This window comes from Triplophysa dalaica, chromosome 4 (assembly GCF_015846415.1).
Source record: "Triplophysa dalaica isolate WHDGS20190420 chromosome 4, ASM1584641v1, whole genome shotgun sequence".
In the NCBI taxonomy this organism is placed as follows: Eukaryota; Metazoa; Chordata; class Actinopteri; order Cypriniformes; family Nemacheilidae; genus Triplophysa; species Triplophysa dalaica.
This window is the reverse complement of record NC_079545.1, coordinates 25,998,239-26,009,403: the sequence shown is the minus strand read 5'-3', so window position 1 is coordinate 26,009,403 and position 11,165 is coordinate 25,998,239. Positions and strand designations below refer to the sequence as shown.

The following is an 11,165-nucleotide window of genomic DNA, read 5'->3' as shown; positions in this document are numbered from 1 at the left end:
ACATGTCATACGTTTCTTCTTTTTTCTAAACACGAACAATAGACCATGAATAAATACAATGATTATCAATAATGATTTTTGTATCCTGGGAAATAAAGGAGCCTAAGGACAGTATGTTTAATATTATGTTAAAATCTCTTTTTATGCGAAAATTACAAATTGAATTAAGACTGACATATTGATAATTTAAAAAATATAATACAGTAATCTAATGCACTAAAATTAAAAATGATAAGTAAAATGCACTCTCAAATTGGGACCGGACGTTATTTCAGAAATAATGGATCTAATGAAACAACGAAGACAAAATGATGTTGAAAATAATCATTAATATAATTATATAAATAATACATAACTAAATTGCACAGCCTTCAATGTGGTACAAGTGACGTTTATAATGCTGTGTTCCAGAGACCTCGGATTTGGTTTATCTCCAACCTCGAACCTAAAATGATTTCTGGAACTTAAACACTTTTAAATTGTACTTTTATTGTTTAATAAATCATTAATAACATGGATCTTATATACTAATACTTCAAATTATACTAAATCCAGACTTTACTTCCGGGTTTGAAGTGGGAATGTTTGGAACGCAGCATAAATAGCTAACGTTAACATTTGTACAAAAATAGTACAAGTGGTGTGGTAGTAAGATATCCTAAATAGACTAACTAGGAGTGTATGATTTAAATATTCAATATTATTAAACTAAACAAATGTATTTAGAAAGACGAAGTATGTACGTGTTATCCCCATGTTGATATTGCAGCTTTTCGGTTTAATTACGTTCTTTCTCCACGTGCATACTGCCAGTCACAGCTGATTTTTGAAGGCTTGTGGGAGGTGAAGTTTTTTCTCAAGGAAATCCTAGCAAAGGAAGTCATGTAAAACTACAATACCCCTAATGCATTTCACTTAAAGAGCTGACTGTAGAGCTGTATGGTGTTGATACCGGTGCGAAGAGCAGTTTCTGCAGGGGTACCATGCGGCAGCCACAAACACATCTTTTAACTCCAAAATCACAGTGACAGGGTTACAAGGGCGTTTGAACCGAAGTAAGACAAACAACTTTCTGTTGTCATTACGATTTTTAACGTTTATCGCTTGTCATTTCTGTAACAGCAGCCAGTAGAAACCGCATGCTTTATTTGAGGCGCCTGTCAAGTCAGTCAGTCCTGTTCAAAACGACACTTATAATGAGTCAAAGTTGCCCTTGTAGTTGTGTTTAAAATGGATATGCCCACAGTTTAATATTGATACAATAAATAACTTGGCAATGCTATCCTTTAAATACATGACCCCTCAGCCAACACCCAGCTGATGACATCAGTCATTCAGCGACAAAACCACATGTTAAAGTTGTAATTTATATCATGACGCGCTGTGATTGAGGAACAGCATATTTTGTGGTGTTATCGTGGTCCTAGTCAACCTTTACTCAGCCATGTGACTACATGTCACTCTTAGCTCATGCACATCTTGATTTTACCACAGTTCCCCAACAAAGATGCGAAGAGCAAGGATAAGTATTAAGCCTAATGTCAAGCCAGGGGGTCGAGCTGTGGCCCCTACAGCAGAAAGCACGACTTCTCAAGAGTCGGCAGCTGTTGACAACACCCCACAAAAACATACAGGAGAGAAAACAGACACACCGTCAGCCTCTCAACAGTCTCACCTGGAAGTGAAAGGGCCTGCTGTGGCAACAGGAGATGGAAATGTTCCCGGCTGCCCCTCAGAGAAAGCATCTGTTAACACGTAAGCACATATACTGTCATCACCCCCGCTTTGACCTGACCATTATATCGTTCCTCTTCGTGTGTACTCTTTTATTGTTAGCGTTAGGTTGTTCTTCTTTTTTGCTCAACTATACCGTAGACCCGTGAATTTGAACCTTTTTAACTAAAAAGTGCATGTTTGGCGATTTGCAGAGGTGATGGAGTGCCCTCTAGTGCCATTACACCTGCAGCTACAGCACTTCAGAGGAGGAGCAGGATTTCTGCCACACCAAACCTGGCCAGACCCAAAGTCCGTTCTGTTCCCCCTGCATCCACTGAAAAGAATGCTTCTCTTCCGTCAGTGCCATCCAAGTCTTCTCCTGAGCCCCCCGTTCCATCTGCTACCAGCAGAGATGATTCTCAAAACTCTACATTGTCAGATTCCATCCTTAAACAGACTAATGCAACAATCAACAGCACTCCATCTTCACCTTGTCATGAGCCTTCTGTCCAGAATACATCAACGTCTTCTACACAGCTTCAACAAGAGCTCTTTCGTACTCCCAAGAAATCCTGTTCCGGACCCAAGGAAGCAGTCAGTCCATCTTCATCCATCACATCGCCATGTATAAAGTTGTCACGTTGTTATGGACCAGGTCCTCCGCTAAGCAATTCTGAAATGTCGGACAAGCAGCGAGTTTTGAAAGCCCTCAAACTGAAAGAACTTATGAAGCTGGAGAGGAGGAGAGAATTGATGGTAAAGAAAATAATTTACTTCTGTCTCACTTTTTCCAATCCTGTGTGTCCTAATAAAGTTTGATGCTAACTTAAGTCATCAGTCCATGGAAAGAAGAAAGTGAGTGTCGAAGTGAAATATGTAAACTTTTTGTTTTTCATTACCCAAAAGAAGCGAAAGAGTGGACGGCGTATGTGTGAGCACAGCGATGAAGTGGATTTAGGCAAAATGACCCTAGCTGACTTCATTTATTACCTACCAGAAACAAACCCTATGACGTAAGTTGAAACTGTTCACCCTACAATACCACGTGGTATGATGAATGAAATTATATTATATGTATGGAAAAAATGAATGCTGTTTAATAAAAGACGCCCGTAGAATTATACCAGAGGTGGTATTTGGTTCAAAGATGTAAAAGCTGATTTTATAACAACACTGCCATGTAAGACAAGGAAATGTTTTACGTTTAAACTGTAGAGAGAGCGCGTTTTACTCAATTAAGATTACATTTATAGTTAATTCACGGGTCACATGCGTTCCGAACCGTAGATCACTATCCGTTAACCATCAACGTTTTACCGCACGGGAGACGGAGAGGAAATGCGCTTTGAGTTGTTTGTCTGTTTAGGGCTTCTGTACAAAACATGGCGGCGAATTCAATGTATGTAGGGCCTGTCTGTGCGTGGATATAAATAGCTTATTCTTAGGCAGTACAAACATATTGGTTCATTACGTAAGGTCACCTCTGAATAAATTGTTTTGTATATTATAATTCAAGTCCGTCAACAGATCCTCCTAAAAGCCCGTATTGTTCCTTTAAGTGATGACAATACAAAATATATTTACTTTTATCGTGTGTAACTTGACAAAAACAAACCATATGGATTTTATAAATATGATATTGAAGAGTCTAAGACTTGAATGTGTTTAAATGAACAGGTCCTCCTTTTCCACGGAGGAGGCTCCAGCAGAGACCGTTGTTCGACCATCACCCAAGTAAGTGAAATTAAAAAACTACTTTTCATATATATACACACAGTAGTATATCTAAGAATTGGTGTAACCCAAGCAGATAAATAAAACCGTTGTCAGTATATCTATTGTAAAACGGTGTCCATCATTTTAAAATTTTGTAAAAGTTGCTCACACAAATATGTTGATCCAACATTCAAATAAACCCTATTTTTTAGAGCTTTTTGTTATTCACTGGAACAAATGGGACTGGTCCCGGTTGAGCCATGCCTTTCAAAATTATGTTTTGTCATTTCAGGGTGCCACCAAAGTTGGTAGAACCAGAAAAGGAAGAGAATGATGATGATGATGATGAAGACGACGACTTGATGGTTCCCAAAGTCAGGGTAGCTGAGGATGGCACGCTGATTTTAGATGAAGACAGGTATGGGAAGTTGACCATAAGCAAACTGTAGATTTCCATTCCAAAATAAATCGGCAAACCTAAAAGTGACCTGTAAATATGTTAAAGGGTCAGTATGTATTTTCCACACTAGAAGTTGCAAAATTGAGATTGAAGTTGTAGTCTTTACCTTCACTGCCAAAAGAAATCAATCTGACGAGTCTTACAAATTATGTTCTTGGGTTTCATAAATATTACATCATAAAGTATGCCAACACAATGGCATGCTAGTACCGCTAAAAGTGCCGCATAAAGTTGAACACCTGTGATTTCTAGGGCAGTAAAGGCAGAACCAGAGGATAACGTGTACATGTAATTGACAAGATGTCCTTCTTCATGCAATATGAGGGGTGACACTGGTTCAAATTGCAAATTTCGCTGGATTCAAACATCATTGAAAACATTTGTTTAATGGAAGTACAGAAGTAAACAACATGATACAACGTGCGAGTGTTTGCATATTTTAAAGCAAAAACAAACTTATTGTGCCTTTAAGAGGGTTAAGTGATGGCTGTTCAGTCACACTTGCTTTCATTCCCTCCACCGTTCATGTACAGTTGATCTTTTCAAATCTCATAATTAGATTTCCTGTGTCTTTTTCTTTACTTATGCAATATCCACAAACATGTTCATCAGGCACATTAATGTCATGGTTAACACACTGTCCTTAGATGATGCATGACCAGCTGGCACAACGAAAGTGCAGGGAATTTACATAATATTTTATGCATATTTGTCAGTAATTACTGATGGATATGTGTTGTGATCAGTTTGACAGTACGTGTCCAGAGGACATCTGACACAGTTGTTGAGGATGCAACTCCACTGTTTGAGAGAGGCAATACTACAACTTACATGAGCTTCAGAAAGAACTACCATGTGAAGATTTGGTCTGTCAGAGGTATGACAATTAGAATTGTCAAGACTTGGTTTTCAATATTTTATAGACATAACATCATCAATTTTAGTTGAACTGTTCTTTTAAAGTAGTTGTTTGTGTTTGTGTTTTAGAGACAGATATGTTCTATTTGGCCATTAGTATGGTCGGAACAGACTTCTCTATGATGGCTCAGCTATTGACACACCGAAACAGAGCTGAAATTAAGGTATATTCTTTATCTTCTTTATTTATTACGTTCCGCTTGAATACATTTTATACGGGTTACATTTAATTACATTAGGTCTTATACTAGAGTTAATAAATGTTTAATTGTCTTTTTGGCATGCAGAATAAATTTAAAAAGGAGGAGAAAACGAATGCGTGGCGGGTGGATAAAGCACTCCGTGAGTCATTTGTACCTTCTGGCCACATGCATCCATACTATGTTGTTAAAATAATTGTTAATATTTCATCAATATCTCAAAATCTAAATTTTACAGTCTTTGCTCTGACTCTTAATTTAGAAAACAAGCGGCCGTTTGACAATGAGTTTTTCAGTTTTCTGCTGAAGAGGGTCTTGGAGAAAGACAAAAAGAGAGGCAAATCTATTAAACTGGTTGTAAAACCCAATAAAGCAAATAAAGGCAAAGGTAATGCACTTCCACAAGTTCTTTGAAATATGGGACATTTTTCTACATGTGCATGTTTTTATGAAAATGTATTAAGTTGTGGTAAAATAATGCACTCCAGAAGGTTATCATTTTTGAGCGTGCAATTTTTTTCAGTTCAACAGTCCATCATCAATTATTCCTTGACTGTTGTAATGTTATGTTCTCTTTTATCATACAAAGCTGTTATTATGCTGTGGTCACTCTATGAACAATTCTTCCTTAGGTGGCAAAAAAGGCAAAAAGCATGAGGATCAAGAAATTGGTGATGATATTCAGGATGAGGTGGACTTTGGAGATAATGACTCTCTTGATTTAGAAAAGGAGAATGAAGACCATAATAACGTGAAGGTATCTGACGTTACATCCAGCAAAAAGCGTAAGCGCAAAAGAGAGTCTGGGCCCAAAGGGTCGCCTGCTGAGAAAACATGCAAGCGAAAGAAGAATAAGACGAAATCCAAAAAAGGTAACTTGATTTTTGGTATAATTTTTTCAGCAGTACCAATTAAGTATATCGCAGCTGTCTTTCTGAAATATTGTATCTCCACATTTTGTGGGGGTTTTTTGCCATTAAAACATTATTATTAGTTGCAAAAATGTAACCATTAAAAAGTGTTTGTCAACTTCGCCAACACATCAAATAAAAGTTCATTGTTTTATTCATTACCTGAATTTTTTTTTAATTGGTCATCCGAGGTTTTGCAAGTACGATGACAATATGCGAGCATTCATTCTTTTAGAGAACCGTGCAGACTTTTTGAGGTTGTATAGTGTTATTTCAAAAGGCCTGTTTGGAAACATATACTGATGTGTTTGTTCTCACATGAAGGTGAAGAAAGCAACTGTTTACAAGTGGAAGATGACTCTGTGAATGCTGAGAATGAAGATCCATCATTGATGCCCCTATCAAAAAAGAAACGGAAACGTTCAAGAAAGGGTGAAGAAAAGAGCTGTGAAGAGCTAGAAGACAAACGCAAGGCAAAAAGGAACAAACAGGCAGTTAAAGGTTTCTGAACATGAGTGGACACAGATTTTTTTGTTTGTTTGTTAAAAATAGAGTTTGTTAAAATGTTTTCTGTCATATATTACTCAACCTTGAGTTGTTCCAAACCTGAATACATTCCTTTATTCTGTTTAAGACAAAGAAAGATATTTAGAAAAATGTTAGCAAAGGAATTCTTACTACTACCATAGTACATTAAAATGGTGGTCAAAGATGCCCCAGAACTGTTAAAAATGTCTTATTTTGTTTTCAACTGAATGTTAGTCAGTTTTAACCCAGAAATCTCAGTTGCTAACATTCTTCCAAATATCTTTCTTTGTGTTCAGTCAAACTTGAGGCTGATTAATAAAATATTTTTCTGTGGTGAACTTTTGTTTTAACATAAATCGTTTTTTTTTAATGTATCTCTTCATATTTTATTGATGCATTTGACAGTATCAGATGAACAATCTCTTGATATTGATGGAGAAAACAGTCAAGCCAGTATAGAGCTCAAGCCTACTGATACATCTAAGACATGCAAGCGCTCCAAAAAGTGTAAAGAGGAAACTGCAAAAGGAAAACGCAAAACCAGAAAGAGCAAAAAATCTTCTGAAGGTTGGGTAATTTTCTAATATGTACACACTAAAAGTTGACATTTTTAATGGATTTTTTTTGCAAAGTTCATTATAATCTGATGCTTTCCACAGAGTGTACTGGAGATGAGCTGAATGATGTTAGTAGTGAAGTCTCCACAGCAGGACCTGATGCTGAAGAGGATAAAGGGTATGTTCAGTTATCTAATCTAGATCAGAGCATTGTTTTACAGCAGTAAATGCACATGGGACGACGACGTACTTCCGCTAAAATCGCAGCTTGCTAGGTCACTTTCGCTCTCATAGCACAAAGCTTTTTTCCCCCAAAGTGATAACGATGTGTTTAGTAAGAAAAATTTCACATTTTGGCGAACCGACAGCACTACAGGTGAGCATAGTTTAGTGTCTCTGTGATCATGCCTGTAGTAAGTGCAAAAGTGCACTTTGCTTTTTTCATATTTGTTGATCTACCTTGAAACTGATACCCTGAAGTGCTTCTCCTTTTAACTTGTCAACGTATGGATAAGTGTTTGAATAATTAGACTCATGTTGTTGATCGTAATCCTATGTGCATCCTGAAGCGAAAGGCCATTATTCCGTATGGCACTGGCTGAGATTTTAGCGGAAATACCTCATCAACCCGTATGCATATACCCCATTGTTCCTTTTTTGCCTTAAAAATATGTCAGAGACAAGCCCACTCCAGACATAGCATCTCAGGAGGAGACTCCGGAACACACTTCAAAAAGAAGCAAGATGCCTTTGCCAAAAATTCCCAAAAGAAAAGCTAAAAAAGGCTCTGTGTCATTTGCACCGTTGGAGGATGAAGATGCGGCACCAGAAGGTCAAGATGCAAACTGCAGAAAAGCAGACAGTGAGGTGTGTTAAAGAACTGTAAATGTAAGGCCCTTGTATCAATATAATACTTATTTTATTAGTCATCACTGGAATGTAGCACTGTACAACATGTGCATTGAAGTCAAGGTAAAGTTCAGAATTTTATGGAAACATGTTTTTCCCTGGGAATTCCAGTTTTTACTTCCATATTCTGACACATTTCCCATTGATAAATGATAAGTTGAAGGGGAGGAATTAATGGATGCTCCGCCCAAGCCGTCTAATCTACATCATTTCTGATGGATAGTCATTTCAGGGCGGAAGTGCATTTTCAGATTTTAACTTAAAAATTCATTTACCCTCATAATCTTCAAAGAAAATGACCCACATTTGCAAGATATTTACTATTAACGCTGCAATGTTTCATGAAAAAGTAAGAATTGTCATTTTTTATTTTGCTGGGACTTTTGTATTCTTGCAGTTCCAAGTCGACAGTCTTGTAGATAGTCAGCTCCAGAAACAGGCAGTTGTTGTTCTGGAGAGAGTTCCTCCAAGGTAAATCAAAGTCTATTCTTTTAGCACATTTTCTGTTTAACAAATCCAGTAATAGGTTCATGTAATGCTTTAACAATTAAGTCCAGACCAGTCGCAGACCGCAGAGAGCCTGCAGGGTACTCCTGATAGGCAGACGAGAGTAGAAATGGCCAAACAGAATCTAATTGGTTCAGAAAGAGAGAAGAACGAGATTGGAAAGATGGACAATTGTCAAACTGCCTCGGGGTCAGATACATCAGCAAAGAACATGACAATGACTACTTTGGCCTGCCAGGATGACAACCAAGAATCTAAAACGATTGAGGAAGATCAACACATGAAAGGGGTAAAACTAACAAGTGACTTGAACTGCATTTTTATAACCTGAATTAACAATAATAGACAACCACAGTAAATAAAGCAGTACATTACATTTTTATACTAATTATGTTGTTGTCAACTCAGGGCTGACAGATATCAGGTGCATTAACCATACCTTTCAAATCATAATGTTTATTCTCTTTATACATTGTTGTTTGCAATAAATATACTTATTTTTTGTTTTGTAAATAAACGCATTTTATTTTAAAATGGGATTTACATGTTTTGTTGAATGTTATTGATCATATCAATATTATAAATATAACTGATCATATTAAAGCTTTAGTTGATGTTCATGGCATAACAGTTCAACCGATGCAAAGATCTTATAAGTACATATACCTATGGAGATATTGTTAATGACTTTTTTTTAGGATTTAAGCATGCAGACAGAAGTTTCGACAGAAGTAAATGGTAGGTTAATAATTTATTTAATTTCATAATTTTATTGGTGTGCATAATTTATGTGCATGATTATTTTCATTGACTGGTGTACTTAGACTTTGGGCAGAGACCAGTCTTATGTTTCCCACTAACAGTAACATGAATTAGACAGACTATGGCTATCTTAAATGGATTATTTTATTTCAAGTACCCAGTGTAAGAAATGTAGCGCCATCTAGCGGTGAGGTTGCGAATTGGAACCAATGACTCACTCCACCCCTCCCATTTGAAGCACTAGGGAGGCTAAAACACCGTTAAGATGTCGTCACAGTTTCACTTCTTTGTCAATGATGACGTATTTATGAAGACTTTAGAAACAACTTTATTATGTAACTCTATACACCTCAGAAGACATAGTTATGTATATTGTATTGCATTTCTGTCAATAGATCCTCCAAAAAAAAAAGTCAAACACCTGACATCAGATATTACTTTTTTAGTCTATTTGCTGTAGTAAATGAATTTAACGCTCCTTTATATCTCCTTAGATCAGGTGCTTTTGAAAAGACCAGTTGTCATGCTGTCTCATGAAGAAGTGCACCACTACCTTGAAGTCCATACAAAAACTGAAGAGAATTCATCAGCCTCTGAAAGTCACCTAGATGCCGTATCTGCCAAAGTCAAATCGGTCAGTATAAGAAAAGCTCCTTCCAGTAGTTATCTGTAAACAAAGTAGCATTAATAGCATTTAACTGACATAAATGTTAATTTAATCTGCAGGTGGAGGAGCATATGGATTGTCATGTGGAGAAGTCTGCTTCTGGGGTTGCTCTAGAGGAGAAGGTCTCTCAATATCCAGGGTTGAAGGAATCTGCCTCGACTTCCCCCCAGCAATGCATTGCACAAAAAAGGAGAAGGTTCGCCAAGCCCACACCTAATCTCAGCAGATCACAACAGACCGAGGAAAAGCCACTGATCTTGCAGACAACCGAATACATTGATGGTGTGTCTAAAAATGAATTCAATTATGTAATGCATGTCAGTTTTGTTGCATGTTCTCCACTGAAAGGAACTGGATGTGTGTATTCTGGTTTTAGACAATCCAGACAGCCTGCGTTCCTGTCCTGTGGAAGACGCAACGACTCCCCTGAATAAATGCCCGGCCAGTCCCGAGGAACATCCCACATCTTCTGAGACTTTAAAGGAGGACTTTCAGGATCTGAGGGTGAATGAATCTGTAAGGGTAACGTCATAGTGTCATCTCATGGTATGATGAATATTAGACATTCAACAAAATTGTTTCTCATAGAAGCAGGACGGTATCGAAACCACAATAGATGATGTTCTTTCCTTTTCATCAGATGGTAAGATTGTGTTTTCAGTTGAAAAAATGCATCATGTAAGTTTAGTTTCTTAAATTAACTTGATACTGTAACACTTCTTTACAGAAGAAAATCCATTAGTCGAGCACGAATGTTGTCCAGGAGATTTTGTCCTTCCTGGAGAGACCAAATCTTCCCACCACATTGTCAGATGAAGGTGTCCCATACTTCTTTTCACAATTAAATGTTTGACTTTGCTAGTTAAAAAACTCAATTTTTACAACACGGTCACTTTTGCAGATGTTGCTAAATGCATAGACCCGCTTGAACTAGCTCTGTCTGAGACCTGGGAGAATAAAGAGCAAATAACTGATCTTGAGGATTGTGATTCACATTCAGAAACGATGACTGAGGAACCTCTGGAGCTGATTGTTCCAACCAGGTGTGTGTTGGCAACAAAATAAATGAATAAAACAGAGAGGCTAGAACGTTTTTCATAATGTCTTTTGGTGTTATATCTGAACAGCTGTTTCAAACAATCTACTGAGGGTTCTCAACAGAACACAGAACATCATGAAGGTGAGACATTGTTCATATTAACAGCATTTCTATACGTGGTTAGTGTCACTACCAACGATTGTGATGTTATCTTTATTTAGATTCAGCAAGTGACCTTTATGATGTCAGAGGATATCAGAGCCATGTTGAAGCAA

At 37.3% G+C, this 11,165-nt stretch overlaps 1 protein-coding gene across 2 annotated transcripts; it reads left to right on the top strand.

The window, feature by feature from the left end:
• Positions 1–934: 934 nt before the first annotated feature.
• LOC130420211 (transcription factor TFIIIB component B'' homolog) lies at positions 935–10,888 on the top strand. Of its 2 annotated transcripts, none has more exons than XM_056747380.1 (24): positions 935–1,055; positions 1,495–1,755; positions 1,929–2,472; positions 2,623–2,729; positions 3,394–3,450; positions 3,725–3,850; positions 4,639–4,769; positions 4,880–4,974; positions 5,098–5,152; positions 5,273–5,398; positions 5,643–5,882; positions 6,246–6,353; positions 6,855–7,016; positions 7,109–7,184; positions 7,684–7,873; positions 8,313–8,386; positions 8,468–8,711; positions 9,121–9,160; positions 9,679–9,818; positions 9,911–10,133; positions 10,228–10,367; positions 10,440–10,494; positions 10,579–10,669; positions 10,753–10,888. In XM_056747380.1, exons 2-23 carry the CDS (start codon positions 1,508–1,510, stop codon positions 10,665–10,667), a joined length of 3,270 nt encoding a protein of 1,089 aa, XP_056603358.1. In that variant the 5' UTR covers positions 935–1,055; positions 1,495–1,507; the 3' UTR covers positions 10,668–10,669; positions 10,753–10,888. The 2 variants fall into 2 exon arrangements, with proteins under 2 accessions (XP_056603358.1, XP_056603357.1); XM_056747379.1 differs by having other exon boundaries at positions 6,246–6,422.
• Positions 10,889–11,165: the final 277 nt, after the last annotated feature.

Coding starts and splice junctions, on each gene's coding strand:
- LOC130420211 (XM_056747379.1), top strand. CDS start 1,508: ATGCGAAGAGCAAGGATAAGTATTAAGCCTAATGTCAAGCCAGGGGGT. Junction 6,423..6,854: donor GAACAAACAGGCAGTTAAAG/GTTTCTGAACAT, acceptor TGCATTTGACAG/TATCAGATGAACAATCTCTT. Junction 8,712..9,120: donor AAGATCAACACATGAAAGGG/GTAAAACTAACA, acceptor ACTTTTTTTTAG/GATTTAAGCATGCAGACAGA.